The sequence below is a fragment of the Jaculus jaculus genome, chromosome 8, assembly GCF_020740685.1.
Source record: "Jaculus jaculus isolate mJacJac1 chromosome 8, mJacJac1.mat.Y.cur, whole genome shotgun sequence".
NCBI classification, from domain to species: Eukaryota; Metazoa; Chordata; class Mammalia; order Rodentia; family Dipodidae; genus Jaculus; species Jaculus jaculus.
The window spans coordinates 130,515,518-130,539,046 of record NC_059109.1 but is presented as its reverse complement, the minus strand read 5'-3'; the positions used below and the strand labels follow the sequence as shown (position 1 = coordinate 130,539,046).

General features: G+C 51.8%; 1 protein-coding gene across 2 annotated transcripts in view; it reads left to right on the top strand.

Moving 5' to 3' along the window:
* The window catches only part of Nfatc2 (nuclear factor of activated T cells 2), a 139,020-nt gene that overhangs the window by 67,117 nt on the left and 48,374 nt on the right, over nucleotides 1–23,529 (top strand). For both annotated transcript variants that reach the window (XM_045156291.1, XM_004663859.2), the window contains 3 exons: nucleotides 7,334–7,536; nucleotides 7,738–7,910; nucleotides 18,863–19,003. In XM_045156291.1, coding sequence (XP_045012226.1) covers nucleotides 7,334–7,536; nucleotides 7,738–7,910; nucleotides 18,863–19,003 — 517 coding nt within the window. The remainder of the gene's footprint in view (nucleotides 1–7,333; nucleotides 7,537–7,737; nucleotides 7,911–18,862; nucleotides 19,004–23,529) is intronic.

Sequence of the window (23,529 nt, the reverse complement as noted above, 5' to 3'; positions counted from 1 at the left end):
GCTCACACCTGAGCACCGTGAGACATTCTAGATGTCCTAGTGGGGGAGGCAGATGAGTGAAATCAACACACCCCGCTTCCATGGGAGGTGGTAGATGTCAGGTGGGTGAGTGGAGTGACAAGGGTGTGGGGCTCCTACCTGGGAGAGGTTGAAGACAATAAGGGTGAACCCCGTGTATGTGGGGACAGTGGGAGAGTGGTCCCAGCCAAGGGAGAGGAGGGTGAGACCTTGGGCCGAAACTTGCCTAGCTGGTTAGTGGTCGACAAGATCACAGTGGCTATGTGGAAAGAGGAAGAATGTGGGGAAGATATGATCTTGAGTCATGTTTAGGACATTTTTTTAATGTGGATGTGAGAGACACGTATGTATACATATCCGTGTATACGTGTGAGGTATGCATACATGTATATGCACGTCCGGGTGGAGGCCAGATCCTCAGAAATACTGTCCACCTCCTTAGATTCAGGGTCGCACTCACACTGGCCTGTGACTCAGTAATTAGTCTAGACCATTGGCCAGTAAGTCCCAGGGGTTCTCCTGGCTCTGCCTCCCCAGTGCCGGGATGACGAAAGTGCGTGCCGCCGCTCTGGGTATCTACGTGGGTTCGGAGGATCGAACTCAGGTCCTTATGCCTGTGAGACAAGCACTTTACTTGCTGAGCTATCTCTCTAGCCCGGGACTTTGGGTTTTTGATGGGAGATTTCTGCTGTTGAGAGGACTTGTGCAAAGGAGACAGGCTATGGCATCTTGGGGGTCATTCTGGCTGCCATGTATGGTAAGGACTTCACAGCTGAGGTGGAAGCACGAAGACCAGGACATCTTTGACCAGAGGACCACGTGGTGGATTTGAATAGCATTTAGGAAACAGGATAGGGCTGGAGAGATGGCTCAGTGGTTAAAGGCACTTGCTTGCAAAGCCTGATAGGCAGGGTTCAATGTCCCAGTCCCCACATAAAGCCAGATGCACTAAGTCGTGGATAGATGAGATCTTGAGATGGGCCATGAAGTGAGGCAGAGGGAGGCTTTATTGAAGCTATTAATATGCATTCATTAGATGTGTGTGCAGGGCTGGCTGGGAGACGGGGCTGAGAGTTATAGGGGAATGCTGTCTGCCTGGCATGCGGGTGTGCGGCTGTGCTTGGAGACGGCGGGTATGGGCTTCCACTTGTGCCCAACGTGAAATGCAGGACATAGGATCCTTGTGTGTTTGTAAAAGTTCCTCCCCCGGCCCCCTCACGTGCTCTGTGGCCATTAAGACTTACAATCAAACACTCCCAGGGGTTTCTCTTCCTCCACTATGAACGCTTTGAGGGCAATACCAATTTCCTAATACTCCAAATTCAACACGCAAAGAAAATGCTACTCAACATTGTTAACGTTTGATTTTAGTTAAATTCAAAACAGTTTGTTTGGCCAGCTGCCATTGTGAAAATCAACCCCACATTTGAGGCTGAGTCACCCAGCTCAGGGTCCAGATGAGATCCTCATTGTACGATGGTGCTGCTGGGACCGCTTACAGCACTGCAAAAGCTCTCTGGGGGTGCTGGGGAGATGCCTCAGCGGGTAAACTGCTTATGTCCACACTTGAGGACTGGAGTTCAGATCCACAGCTCCCAAGTTAAATGCTGGGCGTGGTGGCTTGCTCAGTAATCCCAGCGCAGGGGAGGCAGAGAGGTCGCTGGTGCTCACTGTCCAGTGACTGTAGCTAATGGGTGAGCTCCAGGCTCCGTGAGAGACCCTGTCTCCGAGAATAAAGTGAAGCAACTGAGGGAGACCCTTGATGTCAGCTCTGATGTCCACATGAATGTGCACACATATGCACAGGTACCCCTACACATATGGACATGCATACACACACGTACACCACACACAAGCAGCATGTAGCCAGTGCACGCAGGATTTTGAAGTTCATTGGTCTTTCTTTGGGCTTGCAACGTGTGGTCCAACTTTCTCCGGAGGCTAGGTGGCCGCAGGGAGGTACAGGTCTCTGGTGGTCCTGCAGCCACGGGACAGTGGTCCCCTGACTCCACAGCTTGTTGGGTGAGCCCCAGGAGTCAGAAGTATGCACCACATTTTCCACTTACTGTGGCTTCAGCCTCATTGGGACACAAGCAACCTAAGTTGAGGAGTTGAGTTCTGACGTGTTCAGTCACTCGATAGCTCACAGACAAGAGTTAACACCGTGAGGAATTAGTCACGCTACACTATTATTGTATGGAAACAATACACAAAGTATTGTTATCACACAAATGCGTAGATCTGTGTACCTAGAAGAAAGGTCTGGAAAGGCACAGTTCCAATCAGGCAGGAGGTGATGCATTAGTGATCTGTCGTGCAGAACGGTGACTACAAGAAACGATGCTTTGTATATTTCGAAATTCTAAGAAAAAGCCAGGTGTGGTGGTGCATACCTCTCTTCAGAGCATCAGAGGGGGATGGATACAGGAGGATCAGGAATTCAAGGCCGACCTTGGCTACAGAACAAGTTCCAGGCCAGCCTGGGCTCCATGAGACCCTGTCCAAAAGAAGGAAAATTGCTGAAAAAATAGTTTTAAATATTTTTCACTGCAAAAATGTATGCAGAGCAATAGGCCTTGTTAATTAGCACAATTTAATTAGTCCACAATGTAGGCACATATTGAAACATCACATGTTGTACAATTACATAACCCATGTATTAATGAGTTGAAACTTACTAATATAAAAATGCATAATCAATAGTTAATATAAGAGGAAAGTTTAGAAATACGTACATGCTTATTTTGAGGGAGGATTTTATTTGATGATTTATGTTAGCTATGTTTCCTGCAATGAATGATTCTTATATATTTTGTGGAGGAGTATACATATTCATATGTGTGTGGATACACGTGTGTATAGGAAGGTGAATGGGCATATGTGTGCATGCGTGTGCAGAGGCCAGAGGTTGACATGGGGAGAGGGTCCTCCTCAGTTATGCTCCACCTTATTTTTGGACAGCTGAGTCAATGGAGGCCACAGGTGTGGCTTTGGGGCTGGAGAGTCAGGGTTCACATGTTGACTGGGCACATTGCCCTGACCTTAGCCAGCCTCAGTTTCCTCATCTGTGAAAGGGACACTGATGGCCTACCTCCCATAGAGCTGTGGGGTAGAAGTGGACACTGGTGGCCTGTCTCCCATAGAGCTGTAGGTAGAAGTGGATGCTGGTGGCCTGTCTCCCATAGAGCTGTGGGTAGAAGTGGACACTGGTGGCCTGTCACTCATAGAGCTGTGTGGCAGGTGTGAGATGCTGAGTGCAGTATCTGGCGTGAGGGACATGTGCGTCCTGGGCCGCTCCACTCTTCTACATGAGAACATGACTAGCGAGGTCCCTGCTGCTGCAAGATTTATGTTCAGGTGGAGGAGAGAGGGATGCAGCAAATAAATTTAACTACTCAGGGCCAGTTGGTTATTAAGTCATTGGTCGGGGCATGCTGGAAGATGCTTCAGAAAGCTCTTCCTTGTAGGATTTGACAATTTTTTAAAAATATTTTTGTTCATTTTTTATTTATTTATTTGAGAGTGACAGACAGAGAGAAAGACAGATAGAGGGAGAGAGAGAGAATGGGTGTGCCAGGGCTTCCAGCCTCTGCAAACGAACTCCAGACGCGTGCGCCCCCTTGTGCATCTGGCTAACGTGGGACCTGGGGAACCGAGCCTCGAACCGGGGTCCATAGGCTTCACAGGCAAGCGCTTAACCGCTATGCCATCTCTCCAGCCCTGATTTGCATTCTTAAAAGAGCAGATGCTCAGTGGGTAAAGTGCTTGCCTAAAAGCATGAGGACCTGAGTTCAATTTGTCAATTAGAATGCAAGACGTGGTTGGTATGTACTTGTAACCCTAGCACTGGGGAGTTAAAGACAAGTAGATCCCTGGCGTTCGCTGGCCAGCTACTATGGCCCGATTGGTTAGTTCCGGATCCATGAAAGAGCCTGTTTCAAAAAAGGTGGAGGGGGCTGGAGAGATGGCTGAGTGGCTAAGGCACTTATCTGCAAAGCCAAAGAACCCAGGTTCGATTTCCTGGTACCCACATAAGCCAGATGTACAAGGTGGTGCATGCATCTGAAGTTCATATGCAGTGACTGGAGGCCATGGCACACCCATTCTTCTCTCTCTTTCTCTCTCTTCCCCTTTCTCAAATAAATAAATAAAAATAAAATAATTTTTAAAAAGGTGGAGAGCACCTGAGAGGAGCCACACCCAAGGCTGTCCTCTGGCCTCCATACACACACTTAAAACAGGTTACTGAGCTATTGTTAAGAAAGACCAGCAAGAGGCAAGTGGGTGCTTGGCAGTCGCCCATGAGAGGCCATGGCAACTTGGTCTGGTGCTGATGAGGAAGGGGACAGAAGTGGCTAGATTGGGGAAGGCTTGTGGGGATGTGTCTGCTAGCTGTTGCCCACACATGCATCCTCTCCTGGGGCCACTTCTGCTTCTGTCACGGGAGGCAGAAGCAGCCCGGACAGCTGTGCTCACTGCCTTCTGGCGCTTGAGACCAGTGTCACTGCCTGTGACCAAGCTGGGACACACGGGGAAACTCAGCGATCTTAGGTTCCCATGCAAAGCAGCAGCCACAGAGACGGTCTCTTCTCCACCCTACCCTTCTTCCTTTTGATTCTGGAGCTTCGGCTAAAAGGTTCCAACTTCTGTCCTTGCCAGGAAGCCACCCCTCTTGTCAAGCTGTGGGGTGTCCGCCTGGCAGGCAGGCAGGTGGCAGACAGGGCCACGGGCAAGGTCATTCTCCACCTGCCACCCGCCCTGTCTTGGTAGGATGCTAGAAGAGGTTTCTAGAACTCCACGTCTCTAGACCAACACTTCTTAGTAGACTCTTCTCTGCGGATGGGCACGTTCTATGTCCACGTTGACCAGGATGGTGGTACCTGGTGGTCCAGTGACTGCTTCAAAGGGGGTGAGTGAGATGGCTAAGCCGAGCTTTCAATTGTGTTTAACTGGGTATAGAGTGCCTGGTGGCTCTGGCCCAGGACAGCTCCAGCCTAGACTATTGTTGCCACCCATCACCTCAGAGTCTGTCTTTTTTTTGTGGGTGTTCAGGGGGCACAAGATCCTGCTGAGGTTCCATAGGGCTTTGTGCAAGGATGGGGTCACAGTCATTTGCCCTGGACCCCTCAGTTTGCAGAGAAAAGAATGGAGACATGGTAGGATGAAAAGACTGGCTGGTGTAAGTCAGTGGAGAAATGGCCAAAACCTACTGATATATCAGCCTCCTCCTCTTTCCTTCTCCTCCTCCTTCTTCCTTCTCCTCCTTCTTCTTCCTTTTTTTTTTTTTTTTTTTTTTGTGGTAGGGTCTCACTCTGGCCCAGGCTGACCTGAAACTATGTAGTCTCAGGATGGCCTTGAACTCATGGTGATCTTCCCACCTCTGCCTCCCAAGTGCTGGAATTAAAGGTGTGAGCCACCACACCCGGCTTCATATCAACATTCTTTTGTCTTTTGTTAGTGAATATATATTTACGTCTATTGTGTGATAGATTTCACACGTCCCCAGGAATATAATCTTCCTATGCCAGGCTGTAGAAAGTCACACCTGCTGTCTCGAGCCCCTCCAGCATCCCACCATGGTCAGCGTGAGGTCAGGTTGGCACACGTCCTTCCATACCGTTTTGTGATTGCACCTGTGAACTGTATTCATAAATGGAGAGAACACGTCCCGCACTGTTTTGTAAGCTGTAGGTTTTGACGCTTTTTCTCCCTCAACAATGTTTATTAGGTCTTTCAGAGTCAGCTCATAGACTGGCTGATTCTCCGGAATGTATTTCTGTAAGCTGTTACTTAGAATCTCATTGCCTGGGCCTGTCACTCGAGTCTAGCCTACCAATAGAACTAATTGTCCATTGTTCTATTTGTTTCAGCAAACATTTCTGTATACCTCCTGCATGTAAAATTGAATTTGAAAAGGCAACGGCGCTAGGAAAGCCACAAGGGTTTGGGGCTCAATTTCACCTTTTCCTTACTTGTCATTCTTTATTTCGTCACAGACTGATATTTTGTCTCCTGGGTGGGACATGCTTTCTTCTGGTCTTTAATAACTTCTTTTCGAGGTAGGGTCTCACACTAGCCAAGGCTGACCTGGAACTCACCCTGTAGTCCCAGGCTGGCCTCGAACTCACAGCAATCTTCCTACCTCTGCCCCCCAAGTGCTGGGGTTAAAGGTGTGCACCACCACGCCTGGCTTTTTGACTTAGGTAATCGCCTTCCACTTTCTTTAAATTAAATAATAAACGTGTTTTTATTTCTTCACACCTTTTCTTGGTTTTTCAAGGTAGGGTCTCACTCTAGCATGGGCTGACCTCGAACTCACAGCGATCCTCCTACCTCTGCCTCTCGAGCGCTGGGATTAAAGGTGTGCGTCACCAACATGGCTTCTCCAAACTTTTAAATTGGGAGCATTTGAAAATTTAGCCAGTCTTGGGCTGGAGAGATGGCTTAGCGGTTAAGCGCTTGCCTGTGAAGCCTAAGGACCCCGGTTCGAGGCTCGGTTCCCCAGGTCCCACGTTAGCCAGATGCACAAGGGGGCGCACGCGTCTGGAGTTCGTTTGCAGAGGCTGGAAGCCCTGGCACGCCCATTCTCTCTCTCTCCCTCTATCTGTCTTTCTCTCTGTGTCTGTCGCTCTCAAATAAATAAATAAATAAATTTAAAAAATTAAAAAAATCATCATCATCATCAGGGCTGGAGCGATGGCTTAGCGGTTAAGGTGCTTGCCTGTGAAGCCTAAGGATCTAGGTTCTACTCCCCAGGACCCACATAAGCCAGTTGCTCAAGGTGGCGTACTTGTATGGAGTTTCTTTGCAGCAACTGGAGGCCCTGGTGCACCTATTCTCTCTCTCTCTCTGCCTCTCTCTCTCTCTCTCTCTCAAATAAGTATAAGTTAAAAATAAAATGTTTTTTAAAAAAATTATAAAATCAAAGTATGTGAACTGGAATATTGTCACATAATCTGTCTCCTTATCTTCCCAGGTAACCTTGTTAAGGGCTCTGCACCTCTCTTTGGGTTATTTTCTATCCTTAGATCTCTGATGCACTCTCCCAATGCTATCACCAATTAAGTATACCACCCCTTGCCGTTTCACCACAAACACAATTCTGACTTCCTGTAATCTTGTCCGTGGCTGCCTGATATTCCAGTTGCAAAGGGATCCCTCTGGTTGGACGTGAAGGTTGCTCCCCATTCTTCATTCATCCAGACTATGCAGTGTCCCCCATACTGTCCACTGCCCTTGGACCTCTCTGAGCTTTGCTGCTGCTGTGACCAGAGCCGTCGCACCCTGCAGAGCACAGGTTTGCTTTCTCTCCTAGCTCCACGGCTACATGGAGAACAAGCCGCTGGGTCTTCAGATCTTCATTGGCACGGCCGATGAGAGGATCCTGAAGCCACACGCCTTCTACCAAGTGCACCGGATCACAGGGAAAACTGTCACCACCACCAGCTACGAGAAGATCGTGGGCCACACCAAGGTCCTGGAGATCCCCCTGGAGCCAAAGAACAACATGAGGGCTACGTAAGTCTGGGGAGGAGTCTTTTTTTTGGGGGACAATATGAGCCAAGGGGCAGGATGTGAGGGCAGAACTCCGTAGAGGTGATCAAAACAGCCATCGTGGCAGTTTCCAACCATGGAGCCACCACCAGAGGTGGCTTTGCAGGTGATCTTTCCTGCTCTGCACCGCGGTTGCCATAAACGGAGCTCTCCTCCTCTGCCCAGCATCGACTGCGCGGGGATCCTGAAACTCCGCAACGCAGACATCGAGCTGCGGAAGGGCGAGACAGACATTGGCAGGAAGAACACCCGTGTGCGGCTGGTGTTCCGCGTGCACGTCCCGGAGTCCAGTGGCCGGATCGTCTCCCTGCAAACCGCCTCCAACCCCATCGAGTGCTGTAAGTTGGGTTCCAGGGCAGGGTGGTTCTGAGGAAGTGTGCCGGACAGGTGTGTGCAGCTGGGCAGGTGGCCTGCAAGACCCCATGAGACCTGTGGGGACACATGCAATCGGTCCTCCCTGGTCACAGGGGCAGGATCCACGCTGGGAGGTTTTATCTCTACTTCTGTTTACTTACAGAGGGCTCTGTGGTCTCACCAGAAATTAACAGTGCAGCCAGTGGGTAGCCTCTAGCTCTGTTTAGAAGAAAAAGTACCAATATTACTCTGATCTTCAAAAGGGTACCTGCATTTGGAGTGAGTTCAATGACACATGTACTCTTTTTTCTTTATTTTATTGTTGTTGCTCATTTTTATTTATTTATTTGAGAGTGATAGAGAAAGAGGCAGAGAGAGAGAGAGACTGAGAGAATGGGCGTGCCAGGGCCTCCAGCCACTGCAAATGAACTCCAGACACGTGTGTCCCCTTGTGCATCTGGCTAATGTGGGTCCTGGAGAATCGAGCCTCAAACTGGGGTCCTTAGGCTTCACAGGCAAGCACTTAACTGCTAAGCCATCTCTCCAGCCCATTTTTAAGCATATTTTATTTATTTATTTATTTATTTATTTATTTATTTATTTATTTATTTATTTATTTATGAGAGAGAGAATGGACACGCCAGGGCCTCTAGCCACTACAGAGGAACTCCAGATGGAGGGTGGCCCCTGCAGTGGGGTGCTATCGGAGTTGGGTCTTGCAGCTCTGGAAACCAGTGAGGGGACCCCGATTTCTTCTATCCAAGCAAGGCCAAGTAGGTGGCCAGTTTGTACTGTAAGCTAGGAGAGAGTCACCAAGCCAAAGACAGCTGCATCCCGGAGGACATGGACTCCACGCCCTCCAACAGGCAGCATAACCTACCCTCTCCTCCCCAAAGACGGTCTTGGTGGCTGCCCCACCCTATTTGGTTTTACACATCTCCTGAAGTGTCTGGAAGGAAACAGTCTTTCTCAGTGAGTTGGGGTGGGGGGTTGTTGAGCAGATAGGGTTTTTCTGGCAGGTGGCTCACCTCCAGGATAGGGTTGTGGTCGGTTGTAGGGTGGCAAGCCAAGACCTGAGCGAGGGTGTCCCTAGGAGTTATGTGCACCTCCCTCTGGGTTCTTCATGTCACCTTATCTGACATCAGTCTAAGGCTTTCGGAATTGCTGTTGAATTACCAACACCTCCACCCACGTGGTCAGAATGTCTGAAACTTGCTTGAAGCTTAAGAAGCAGTTGGTCCTCTCCTTTTCTTCCCTCCCCCCTTTTATTCTTCTTGTTCTCCTCCTCCTCCTCCTCCTCCTTCTTCTTTTTTTTCCAAGGTAGGGTCTCACTCTAGCCCAGGCTGACCTGGAATTCACTGTGTACTTGGCCTTGAACTCTTGGCGATCCTCCTACCTCTGCCTCCCCCTCCCCGCCCCCGAGTGCTGAGATTAAAGGCATGTGCCACCACACCCCGGCTGCATTTGGTAACTCACCTTCCTTATTCTGACAGATCAGGAAACCAAGCCTTTCTGGGGAAAGTTATTCATCCGCTTTTACTGTAGATAGCAAAGCCGGAGTCCCCAACTTTCTAGTTCTTTGAAATACCTGCACACTTTTATTTTATTTTATTTTTTCTGGTAGAACCAGCCTCAGCTACTGGTCAGCCATTTTTTCTCTCTCTCCCAGAATCTTTAGATGGTTTTCATGGCCTCCTGGATTCTATTTTCCTAGACCCCTGTGCCTGGAAGTTCCACAGACATTTGCTGACAGTTGACTTAGTGAATGGTCTTTGGGAGATAATAAATGTATGCACACAGCATGTGAAAAATAAATATTTATTGTCTAATTGACTTCACCTGCTGGGAAGGATGAGAAAAACACAGAACAGGCGGCCCTTTATTTATGAGGCTAATTGACTTTGGAGAGCCTCCGCCATCTATACCTTGACTTGGAGAACAAGGACACACTCCTAGATTCTAGTGGAAAAGCAGGAATAGCTGGGCGGGGTGGCGCACGCCTTTAATCCCAGCACTCTGGAGGCAGAAGTAGGAGGATTTCTGGGAGGTTGAAGCCATCCTGAGACGACATAGTGGATTCCAGGTCAGCCTGGGCTAGAGCAAGACCCTACCTCAAAACAAACAAACAAACAAACAGACAAACACAAAGCACGAATAAACCAACAGCTGCCACTATTTGGACAATGGTGTGGTTGCCTAAAAATGCCAGTTCTATCTGCATGCTAGTGGGCAGAGATCTAGTATTTCTGCTGCATAGCCTGGCACCCACATTCCCCATCTCTGTTTGTACCAGTCTCCCGTGCTACTAGGAGTGGCCTCTTGTGTCCCTGGGCCTCTCCCATTCTCACGGGGCTGTGTTGAACCTCTTCTGATCTCCCAGCCTGTGCCGCCCCCACTCCTTCTATTGCAGACTGACAAAGGCCTCCCACTTTTCCGGGCACATGGTAGGGGTTTCAGGGGAACACCCTCTTTGTCCCCAACAATAAGCCCACGCATGGGGTGCAGCTGGGCAGCCACCCTTCTGCCAAGCACCTGCTGTGGCAGCCCACACCTGCTCAGCCTTGCTGCTCGTGCCCAGGCCTGTTCCCTGGGCTCCTCCTTGGGTGGTCTCAGCTACACCTCTGCCTCTAGGCAGCCAAGGGACCCGACCATTCCCTGGATCTGGTCCTTTGACAATCTGAGCAGTTGCCATCCAGTGGCATTTATTCTTGCCCAGCTCTCGGCCAGAAACCTGCTGTCCAAGAGGACCCAGGAGCCGGTGGGGTTGGGTACTCCCTGAGGAATGAGGCATGTGCCCACTGCTGTCTCTCCTGCCTCTGTGCCCGGTAGCTCTGACACTCCCCACCAGGTGCCCATTGCTCTGGTAGGTCTCATTGGTCAGGACAGTTACTGAATTTAAGTCCCACCTAGACCAGAATCATCTGATCTCCTCCACCTTCATCCCGCTTAAACCTGCCGAGGTATTACTGCCAAATACATCCATTCTGAAGTCGGCCATACCTGCTCAGCTGCCTTCCTACACTTCCCACAGCTCAGCTCCTCCGTTCCCCAACTCCTGAGCATGCGGGGATCGTTCTCCTGGGCCTCCTGGCTTGTCCTCACTGCTTCTTCCACTCAGAAAGAGATTCTCAAGCTTCACTGTGCACACATGTCCTGATGAGTCTGATGTAAGGCAGTTCGAGACCCACTGACCCCTCTCCCTCCCCACCCTTCTCTTGATTGGATGGCTCCTCCTTCCCTAAGACCCTGATTAGTTGTCTCCTGGTGAGAAGGGGTCCCTATGCTGTGACAACTCATGTTCCCCTTTAGTTTCCCCCCTGAAAGTCCAGGCTGGCCACCAGAGGTGCCCTCTACGATAATGGGGTGACAGGAAAACACGCCCCTGCAGGCTTCCTAGTGGGAGCAGAAAGGGAGCCATGAGATGGGAAGGAGACATCTGCATGTCTGGTACCCTATCCTGTGAGAACCTTCTAGAAGGTCTGAACCTGTGTCTCACTGCAGCTCTACCCAAGATCCGTAGGCTTGCTCCCCGTCCCGAAGATTGGCCTCTCTATTTTTACATTTCAGAAGACGCCGACAGTGATTTTTTAAAATATTTTTTGTTCATTTTTATTTATTTATTTGAGAGTGACAGAGAGAGAGAGAGGGAGAGACACAGATAGAGGGAGAATGAGCGCATCAGGGCCTCCAGCCACTGCAAACGAACTCCAGACGCGTGCGCCCCCTTGTGCATCTGGCTAACGTGGGTCCTGGGGAATAGAGCCTTGAACTGGGGTCCTTAGGCTTCACAGGCAAGTGCTTAACCACTAAGCCATCTCTCCAGCCCAACAGTGATTTTTTACACTGCGCCCTGCCCACCCACCCACAGCACAGGGCCCGAATTCACTTCGTTTTGCAGGGCTGGGATGTGGGTGTGGGCAAGCAGATTTCCTCACATGTTCTCACTGGGGTGTAATTAAGATACCGTGGGCTGTGCAGACTCTGGGTTTGTTCAGTTCAGGGCTTTTCCACAGTCATACCCACCCTTGTCCACCACCATTCAAAGTGGGGCACAGAACCTTCCTCAGCTTCCGCAGGGGTCCCTGTGTCCCCTCAGCTACTGCCTGTCCCCTAGCCACCCCCACCCCATGCAGAGGTAGCCACTCTTCAGATGCTTGTCACCATTGAAGAGCATGTCCCCTTGGCAGAATAGAATGACACTGTCTGGGTGCTGTTTTGCTTTGGGGACCGTCCCTGCTGTGTCATGGTTCAGCAGTTCACCCCCGTGGGAGGCTAAGCAGGGTCCAGTTGTAGGAATAGGACAATTGAGTAGTTATTACTGGCAGATACTGGTTTGTCCGGGGGTGTGGGGGTTCTGGACAAAGCTGTTAGCAGAATTCTTGTTTCAAATCCTGTTGTGGACAAAGGCTTTGCTTTTCTTGGTTGAATGCCTAGGGATGGAGGTGCAGGATCCTGGGACAGTATGTATTCCCACCGATGTACTTAGCACTTCCCATTGCAAGTCACGAGTGTCTCTCTTAAGATGTTTGCTTTGTCAGGAAACCTTGAATGAGATTTGCATTCTGGGTAGAGGCCACACTGGCTGGGCCTTTGCTAGGCCCTGCTATCCAAGTGACCACAAACATTGGGAGCCACGTGATGGTAAGAAGCAGTTTAGAGTGGTGGTCAAGAGTTTGTACTCCAGAGTCAAAGGCCTGGGTTCAAATCCAGCCTCTGTCTTCTTGGCCCCAGGAAAGTTACTTGGTGCCCCACCTCAGTTTTCTCGCCTGAACAACGGGGGTAGTACCAGTACCTATTTTGTTAGTGTGTTGTTGTTGTTAGTTAGTAAGTTGGCATGCGTGTCACTCAGTGTCACTGTGATTACAGTAGGACCCTCCCCAAGTGCCTCTCTTGTGATGGCTCCAAGCAGATAGATCACACTGTCCCACCTGTGCCCATCTCCATGGCCCCACAAGGCTGACTTGCCATATCTCCGCTTGTCACTTGGTCCTTGCAGGGAGGACCACAGTCCAGGTGGAGGAGGGTGAGCGCAACCGGCTCAGGAGCACTCATGCCGCGGTTGAGGAGCTGGCTTGTGGGGGTGGGGGAAGGGGGCAGTGTGACAAAGGATGGCGGGAAAGCTGCTGTGATGGGAAGCCCAGGGTCCGGTGGCTTTCCTGCTGAGGGCCACGTCCTCTAGCCAGCTCTTTCCTGGGCCACATGTGAGCAGGCAGGCAGAGCCAGCTACAGTGTGCCCACGTCCACTCCATCCTCACTCTACCCTCCCGCTTTCCACATCCTGAAATACAAGGAGACATTTGCCGAGTGTGGATGCGCCCAGCAACCTAGGCAGATGCTCGTCTCAGAGCCCATCTCTCACGCCAAGTTCCGAAGGGCTGGTGATTTGCTGTAATGTCTGCATAGGAAAGGAGCAGAGCCTCAGCTCTCTTCTCTGTCCCAGTGGCCCTGGTTCTTTGGTGACCAGAGAACCCATCGGTCAGCCGAGGGTCATGCAGCCTCCAGGCAGAATTGGGTCATGTGGAGGAGGTGTCTTGGAATGCTCACGATGCTGGAAGGCATCACGATCAGGTCAGAAGAGAAACAGAGCAGTGCGTGGTCTGTACGTGGTGCTGTGTGAATGGGGTGACATGTGAAAGAACGGTCCTGTGGGGCAGGTGCTACCCCACTCTGTGCTTGAGTAAATTGAGGTCCCCAAGATCCTGCTAGATATGGTCCTGTGCAAGGCAGTGTCTGCCCCGTGCTGGCTATGGTGACCCCACACTATGGGAGAATCTCCAGGGAAGACGCAGGGAACAGTGAGCATTAGGCTGAGGCCAGCGTCAGCAGTTCCTTCTAGAGCCATATTGGCAGCCTAAGACAGGAACCAGAGTTCATCGTAGCTGGACGTGGTCAGTGTTTGGGCCAATTTACTAGCATGGGGAGGTCAATTAGAAGTTTCTGGCCTGGGCCTTCCCTATGGTCCAAGGTGGTAGAACCCCACAATCTAGACCCAAAACATGCCTATCTGCTTCACTGAACCCAGAGCTCTCAGGAGTGTCTCCTCTCCTCTGAGAGACACAGTGTCTGAAATAGGAGTCATTCCTGCTTTGTGGTCCCGTGAAGTTTAGCAATAAAAATAAACAACCATGAAGCCCCACTAGGCACCACATATCCCATTTATTTCATCTGGAAACAGCCCACTGGGAGTTTATTATTCCTATTTTATAGATGAGAAAAGAGAGGCACAGAGAGAAGTGACTTCTCCAAGGCCCCATTGCCAGGGCGGTCAACAAGCTGTGCACTTTGAACGCATCAGCCACTCGGTAGCACCTTCACACAGACCCCTGATTGCTTAGCAATGTATACATTTCACAATATAAAGAGAGAAATATTTATGACATGGCCAGAATCCAAGGTGCCCTCCATGACAGTAACTGTCCCATGTTAACTGAGTTCACACCCTGTGTAGAAATAGTTTCTTGGCCAGCCTCTCTTGTCTCTCTCTGGAGGCTCCTGGATAGAGCGCAGGTCTTGGCCACGCCTGCCCTGACTGGGCAAGTGGCAGATGGATGGCACTTTTGTCTTGTAGGGGACACGCTCAGGCCGAGCTGGAGGCTGGATCTGCAGAGTTTCCCTAGGGAGCTCTGTGGTGTCTCCAGGTCACCAGTGGCCCTGGAAAAATCAGGACAAGGAAGTCAACAGCACCCTGTGAATTCAGAGCTTGTAAAAATACAGGCCCCTGAGACATTTTACAAGGTGTCAGAAGTCAAGAAGCCTGTGGCCACCTGGAAGCTAAAATGGGAACCTGGGTCCTGGCTGTCTGCAGAGTCGAGCCAGGTCTGCCAGGAAGGGTTTGAACCAAGGCGGAGTTGGGGTAGAAAACTACGGATAGAGCATTTGGATGACTTTGAATCTCCACTTATGCCATCAACAGCTGAATGGGGGCCGCGGGGGCCTGTGGGAGCCCCGGGTGTAGACCTCGGAAGGCCAGTGGCTTCCTGAGAACTCTCTTAGGTCCTTGATGTCGCCCCAATTAGTATCGGTCTTGGTGGAAGTTGCATCAGATGGAGTCGGGAGTCCCAGAGTGTTGTTTGGCTGCTTGCTTCCCAGTTCCTCTTTCTGAGGCCCCCGAGGCCCCTCTCCCTGCTGAAGGTATCTCCAAGGATGAGGGCTTGTTTGGGAGGAGATCCCCCGCTCTCAGGTAGAACTCAGTTCTGAGATAAATGTGTGGAAGTCACCTAGAAGGATTGCTACAATGCACATAGGTGAGTTTTGCCTAAGAGATGGGGACACCTGGGAGTGGCCCATGCTCCTGGGCTTTATTAAGGACTTGCCCCTACCCCATGCCACTGCAGAATCCCAGGAACTGCCCTGAGCAACACTGGCGGCGGGGGGGGGGGTCGAGAAATCTGTGACCAGGTAGGGGTGGTGGCACCTTTAATCCCTGCACCCAGGTGGCTGAGCAGGGAGTAGTGCCATGAGTTCAAGGCCAACCTGGGCTAGAGGGTAAAAGAAACCCGTGTGATGGTTCAGGAACTGCTAGGAAGCATGGTGACACGAGAGGCCATTGGTTTGAGATTCGGGTCGGGCCACATAGGCTCTGGGAAAGGTGTCCCGCAGTAGGCTGTACAGTGAAGGCTCCAAGCGTGCGCCCACTTGCACTGAGAGAAGGCGGGCTGCCCATGGGACAGGACTGTTTTACAGAGGAGGCTTCTGGGATCCAGCTAGATGAAATGACTTGAGCAGGGTCACACAGTAAGGGGGGTGGCAGATGCAGGACTCAAAACGGCAGCTTTCTGGCCCCTTGCTGGTCCCAGCACCCCGCACTGGCTCACCCTTACGTGGATAATAGCGCCGTACCACAGATGGTCTGAGACGCAGTGGCATTATTAGGGTGGAGTGTCTTCGGGTCTCTTCTCCCAGGGGCCACCAGCCAAGTCTACAGATGTTTGTCACAGCTGGTGTGGGGGACGTGGGAGGCTACCGACATCCAGTGGGTAGAGACCGGGAATACAGGATGCTACCGAGCACCCCCAAGTGAAAGGCCCGGCCCCATGGTAAAGAAGGGTCCGGCTCTTAGGTGGGTGGTCCCGAGGCCGGGAACCTGTGCTATCAGGGGCAGTCTGGGTGTCCACGGCCTTCCAACTCCGGCTGCTGCTCCGTCCAGTGAGACAGTCCTGAGCTCCTTGTCAGTCTGCACACGGGGTGCAGGAGGTCTGGCCAGGCCTCCAGGCTCTTCCCCTCACACCAGGTCTGTGTGGGGGTGCTTTGTGACCAGGATACCCCTGGGAAGCTGGCTGGATCTCCTTATCTTTTCAGTCTCACCATTTTCATTAACCATCCTTTCCCTTGAGGGGAGGCGGGAGAGCAGCAGAGCTGGCCGAGGCGACCCTTAGTGGCTGCAGGACACTGCTGGCATTGCGTTGCAGGCAGAGGAGAAAGCCCGCAGATTGGACCAGCATGTTCTCCAAGGTGATTCACGGCCCTCCGCCTGGCGGCCAGGCCCCTGGCCAGGCTGGCTGCAAGCCCTTGGCCCGCTTGCCCAGTAGCAATGACTCAGGTTTTCCACCTGTAAAATGGGAGGGGTGGTTTTTGCCACCTCTCCACCCATCTGCAGCACCGGCAGGCAACCGCCAACCACCCCCCCCCACCAACTCCATCAAAGGCAAATCCGAGAAGCTGGATTCCCAGCTGCTGTTTTCACTGCTAGTAAATCTGCCCAGTGGTAGCTCAATTAAGAAGTCATCGTGAGCTCCAGCTTTGGAAGACAGAATTAGCGTGCTCATGTGGGAGGAATTAGCAGTTTTGCCCAAGCCTCTCAACGCACCCTGGAACCCACAGGCCAGGGGTGGGAGCAAAGAGCCTGATGCGGGGGAGAGGGCCTGGGCAAGTGGGTGGAAGGAGGCCTGACATGTTGCCAAGTGCACCTGCTCCTCAGTGGCCTTACAGCCTCAGGGATGCTCGGCTCCCAGCCCAGAAGGGAAGGGTTAAGTTTGGGTCTTGGGCCTCACGAGGCTGCTGCTCAGCTCCCGGATGGGGAGGTCCGTGAGCCCTGGCGTGCAACGGGCTGGCCCTCTGCCATGGTTCTCAGCTCCAGGAGGAGAGCCAGGAGCTCAGGCTGACTCACCAGAGGAAAGGCGGGCCCAAGCCGGGCGGGTGGGGCTGAGGCTAGAGGGTGAAGCCTGAGCCGGGTGGGCAGGGCCTGAGAGAGTGGAGGGGCCCTGTGGGTACCTAGGACCTGCTTCTCAACTGGCTGGCCGGGCACCTGTCTCCATTCATTCCCTCCTGCAGCCTGCCTTCCAGAAGGGGCGGAAGGACGGCTGTGGGCACGCAGCCCTGCTTGGGAGAGTTTCTGCTAAAGCCTCACCGTGGACCAGCTCAGCCAGGTGATATCCTGACCTCAGCTCGGTGGCTTTGTCATTTCCTTCCTCAGAAGGCTCCAGTGAGCGCTTGCACTGCTCAGAGCCTAGAGAAGGACTGTCCTTTACTGTGGAATGGCACTGAGAGACCCCTCAGTCCCCAGCCACCCACCCAGCTCACTTCCAGCCCCTCCTGCCAAGACCTGGTCCTGCAGGCCTGTGCTCATGGCGGTACAAAGGCAAAGCTCTTCCTCCTGGGAGGAGAGAATGTTATACGAGTGTGGCAGGAGCACGGTGATGGGAAGGGACTTCTAGAAAATGAGGTCGTGGGGCAGATCTTAGCGCTTACAGCTCACATTAAGAAGCACCCATGAGGGCTGGAGAGATGGCTTAGTGGTTAAGTGCTTGCCTGAGAAGTCTAAGGAACCCGGTCCGAGGCTCTCCATTCCCCAGGACCCACGTTAGCCAGATGCACAAGGGGGTGCATGCATCTGGAGTTCTTTTGCAGTGGTTGGAGGTCCTGATGCGCCCATTCTCTCTCTCTCTCTCTCTCTCTCTCTCTCTCTCTCTCTCTCTGTCTGCCTCTTTCTCTCTCTGTCTGTTACTCTCAAACAAATAAATAAAAATGAACAACAAAAAAGCACCCATGAGAGCTAGACAGATGGCTCAACGGTTAAGGTGCTTGCCTACAAAGCCTAATGACCCAGGTTTGATTCCCCAGTACCCACATAAAGTCAAATGCACCAGGTGACACATGCATCAAGTTTGTTTGCAGTTGATAGTGGCCATGGCACACCAATTCTCCCCCCCCCCCCCCCGTGTCTTTCTCTCTCTTTCTCTAATAAATCAATACAATATAAAAATTAAGTCATAAAAAGAATCACCCATGAGCCAAATTTGGTGGTGCATGCCTTTAATCTCAACATTTGGAAGGCTGAGATAGAAGAATTGCCATGAGTTTGAGGCCAGCCTGGGCTATAGAGTGAGTTTTAGGTTAGCCTGGTCTAGAGTGAGACCCTGTCTCAAAAGAAAAAAAATCACCCATTCCTTTCCCTGTGTTTAGCATTCTTAGTGCCTTCAAGGTTGGGCTGATGAATGCAAAGGAGCTACCTGAGTCAAGAAGTCCTTGAGGAGAAAGTACGAAGGATAAAGATGTCCCTCCATGTCCCCTTCCCTGCCTGCCAGGAGAGACCCCCCACTCCTACCCCATCAATTCCTGGGTTCATAAAAATCAAATGTGCTGCTATAAGGAAATCCCATCCAATCATTTTGGGCACTTTTTTTGTTGTTGATTTTGTTCTCAAGGTCGGATCTCGCTTTCGCCCACTGCTTAATCTCCGGGTGGCCTTGAACTCACAGTACTCTTCCGACTTCTGCCTCCTGAGTGCTGGGATTAAAGGCGTGTGCCACCATGCCTTGCTCATTTGGGGCACTTTGACAAGGATGTAATATTTACAGCCATAGGTGGTCAGAGGTCAGGGTGGTGACACGTATGTGATCATAGTGACACGTGGGCAGAGCGGGTCGGGTCTGGTTTTCCAAGCACTGCCCTGTGTCCCCAGCGTCTCAGCGTCTGCTTCTTGCCCTCTTGCCCTCAGCCCAGCGCTCTGCCCACGAGCTGCCCATGGTGGAGAGACAAGACATGGATGGCTGCCTGGTCTATGGGGGCCAACAGATGATCCTGACGGGCCAGAACTTCACGGCGGAGTCCAAGGTCGTATTCACGGAGAAGACCACAGGTCAGTGATGTCAGTGGCTTTTTTTTTTTTTTTTTCCTGGTCCTTTGGAGATGCCACGGTATAGTTCCACATCTGGTCTTCTGACTCAGCCCTCAGTGACTAACGGCCACACGGGTCACAGCCGTGCATGATGTGTTTTAACTGGTCCCTGGTTGTTCGGTTGGAGACTAAGTCTGTCCCATACCTTTGATGCTTCCCCGCCCCCACAAACTTTACGATGTTTACAAACTTTAACAATGTTCTCCTAGTGTCCAGAAGAGAGACTGGGTAGCATGATGGTTAAGCATGTAGATTTTGGTCCTAAAGATCCTAGGTTCAAATTCTGGAGCTGTGAGGTGGGAGCTAGAGTGACCAGGCTATCGTGTGTCAAGGGAGGTCACTTTGCTAGATGAGATTTGTTGCATAGACGTGTCATGGGCAGAAGTGAGGCGAGGGCTCCTGTCACAGTCCGGTTCGCGTTGCTGGCAGAAATCACCTGACCAAGAGCAGCTTTGGGGGGGGGGGTTTATTTTATCTTACAGACTCGAGGGGAAGCTCCATGATGGCAGGGGAAAACGATGGCATGAGCAGAGGGTGGACATCACCCCCTGGCCAACATAAGGTGGACAATAGCAGCAGGAGAGTGTGCCAAACACTGGCAAGGGGACACGGGCTATGACACCCATAAGCCCGCCCCCAACAACACACTACCTCCTGGACACATTAATTCCCAAATCTCCATCAGCTGGGAACCTAGTATTCAGAACACCTAAGTTTATGGGGGACACCTGAATTACACCACCACAGTTCCCTTTTAGGAGTGCAGGTGTTGGACCTATCTGTGGACCTTAGATGAATGAGTGTCTCATCTGTGAAAGGCAGAAGGTCCAGAAGGGGCCAGCTATGAGGTCTAGATGGAGCAGGCTGGACCCCGGCTGGGGATAGTGCCTTGTGAGCTATGGGCACTGAGGTCCCACAGTTTAGAGTCTAGTGATTGGCCAGCTCCTAGGGTGGTCTCCAGGGGGGCCAGAGGAAGCAGCAAACACGTAGGAGAGCCCCATCACTGTGACAGCAGGACGAAGAGACCAGATGAGTCAGTGGAGAGAATTCTGTGGGAGGCCAGAGCTCTGGCCAAGTCCTGACAGCCAAAATGTCCGCAGACACGTCAAGCACACTCGAGTGGGCAGCATCACCCTGTCCGGCAGCCATGTGTCTCTTCAGAGCCGTTCTTCACAGAGGAGAGCAGGCAGAAGGCAGGTCACCCCTGCTTTGACCTGCACCACCCACAGCGTCCGCTTGTAGGGAAGTGATTTTTTAAAAGGTATTTTTGAAATATTTTATTTATTTATTTGACAGAGAGAGAGAGAGAGAGAGAGAGAACGGGTGCACCAGGGCCTCCAGCCATTGCAAACAAACTCCAGACACTTGCTCCCCCTTGTGCGCCTGGCTAATGTGGGTCATGGGGAATCCAACCTGGGTCCTTTGGCTTTGCTGGCAAGTGCCTTAACCGCTAAGCCATCCCTCCAGCCCAGGAAAGTGATTTTGTGTGTAGATTTTTCAGCCTACTTTTTTACCCCATGAACTGTTATGCCGATATTTAATAGTCTTACTGAACCCGACTATTTGATGGATGAGCCAGCCACATTCCATCACAGGAATTTCTTAACTCACTCCGTGTGTGTGTGTCATGTGCATGCATGTATGTGTGTGTAGTGTGCATGTGTGTGCATGTTTATATGTGTGGGTATTTTCACGTATGTGCATGTATGTTTCTGTGTGTGTAGTGTGCATGTGTGAATGCATGTTTATGTGTGTGGTATGCATGCATGTTTGTATGTATGTGTAGTGTGTATGTGTGCATGCATGTGGGTGTGTTTACACATGTGTGTGCATGTGTGTGGAGGCCAGATGGTGATATTAGGTGTCATCCTTGACTGTGCTCCAGTTTATTTTCGTTTTAAAAATATATTTATTTATTTATTTGAGAGAGAGAGAAAGTGCTTGCCAGGGCTACCAGCCACTGCAAATGAACTCCAGATGCACGAGCCCCCTTGTGTATTTGGCTTATGTGGGTCCTGGGGCATCAAACCGGGATCCTTTAGCTTTGCAGGCAAACACCTAAACCACTAAGCCATCCCTCCAGCCCTCCAGTTTATTTTCCGAGACTGGATCCTTCACTGAACCTAGCGCTCACCAGTCAGGCTGGACAAACTAGCCAGTGAGTCCCAGTGGTCATCCTGTCTCTGCCTCCCCGGCATGGGGATTCCAGGCCTGCTCCACCACACCTGGCATTTCACATGGGTGCTGGTGATCTGAACCCGGATCCCCAAGCTGGTGTAGCGAGTGCGTTACCCACTGAGCCACCTCCCCAGCCTGCACTCTGGTTGACACTGGGCAGTGTTTGGATAGGTAAACAGAGGCCAGAACCAGAAATGGTCCAGGTGGAGCCCTGGCCTTGTGTGCGCTGGCACAGCTCGGGTAGTAGGGAGCCTGAGCTGGTGAGTGGCATCAAATATAAATGACCAGCTTCGATGCCTCTCCAGGACAAAACGGCATCCGTTGCTTAAAGGGGCCTTGTTGGCAGAGGAGTACAAGCGAATAAGATACAAACATTTTGTTCCTCATGACTACATTGACAGAGCCTGCGTGCCGAGGGGGGCTCTCTAATGAAGGTTGTGGGGATGGGTCCCGCCACAGCCTTTTCTAAAGCGGGCTGTCACCCAGCTGCCAGTGGTTCTGGGGACTCTGTTGCTCAGATGCTTCTCCCTAGAGAAGTGAAGTGTTTGTGGGATGACTGGATGAGCTTGGGAGCATCAATTGCAGCCACCATCTTGGATCCCAGAGCAATTCACATCTTGACCCCGAGACGGAGGACCACTTCAGCCATCACGTGGGCTGTAGAATGTTGTAGGCGCGGTGTGGAGGGCAAGGCTTCTGGCTCATTTCCTATCTAACATGGTGCCTGCTCTCTGCCAGTCAAATGCAGGTTATCAGTGGCCACATCCGTAGACAGTTTCCAGCTTTGCCCTACTGTTTGGCCCCTTGGGCCTCAGCTTCCCCCCTCTGTAAACTGGGAGACCAGCCCTCCCCTAGACGTGGGGTTCTCTGGGAGCTGTGTGCCCTGAGAACACGGCACATGCTCGTTGAATGTCTGTGGGCATTTATACGGCCCTCCAGCGAAATCAGAGGGCTGGCCACTGTCCTCGAATGGGCCTGGGCTGGACCAGCTCCGGAGGGCTGTCAGCTGCACGATCACAAGCCTGGGCTCGAAGTCAGATGGCCAACACGTAGGGCTAAGGAGATAGCTCAGTTGGTAAAGTGCTTGCCTTGCAAACCTTGTTTGTTTGTTTGTTTATCACCGAGAGGCTTGGACTCTGTGTGCATGTATGTTTGTGTGTCTGGATATGGTGGTGTGTGCCTAGTGTATGCCACACAGTGCTGGGGAGGTGGGGAAACAGGAAGATCCCTGGGGCTCCTTGGCCAGCCAGTGTAACCTACTTGGTGAGCTCCAAGCCACTGAGAGACATTGTCTCAACAAAGACGGACAATGCCTGCGGTTGTCCTCTGGTCTCCACATGCTTGTGTGCGCACACACACGCACACACACACACACACAAAACAGCAAGTAAGGGCTGGAGCGATGGCTTAGCGGCTAAGGCATTTGCCCGCAAAGCCAAAGGATCCTGGTTCGATTCCCCAGAACTCACGTAAGCCAGAGGCACAAGGGGGCGCATGCGTCTGGAGTTCGTTTGCAGTGGCTGGAGGCTCTGGCGTGCCCATTCTCTCTCTCTCCCCCTCTTTCTCTCTCTCAAATAAATAAATAATTAATTAAATAATTAAAAAAAACAGCCAGTAATAGTAAGTAGCCAGGGCCAAGCTCTGTTCTAAGCACTGGCCCATGTCAGCGGGTCTGACTGCTCCAAAATGAGCCACTTCTCCCAGTTCGACGCCAGGACTCTGAGCACAGTGAGGTTTGGATTCTTGGTTAAGATCACACCGCTGTGAAGTGGCAGTGACCAGATCTCAGTCCGAGCAGCCTGGCTCTGTTCCTTCTTCTCTGGGTGGGCTCAGACCTGGCTCCTTTGGTCAGAGACCCTTCCACTTCCCCAGCCAGGAACTTGAACCAGTGTGTGGTTTAGAGACCCCCGACCCCCGACCTCTGCCTTCATTGCTGGTTCTGGAGGGAGGAGCTTTCCCCAGCACAATTCCAAGGGCATCTGCGGCACCAGAGCTCTCCCCCCACCCAAGGAGAAGTGGGCTTCCCTGGGTGGGGAGAAGGTGCCCCGAGGCTCTGCCAGGAGCAGGAGGGACTGGAGTTTGCGGGGGCATGGGGACTGCTCTTTTGACCCCGAGGGTTCCCCTCCCCGCTGGCTGCAGGGAGATCCCTGTTGCTCAGCTCGGCTTTTCCAAAACTCATCTCCATGGACACTTGGCGCTGCCGGCAGGGCGGGCCAGGCGAAGTTTTCCAAGGCAGGGGAATCCCAGCTGGTGTTCACATTAGGAAAGGTGACATCCTCTGGGCTAATCTTAGCCCCAGGGTTTGGTCA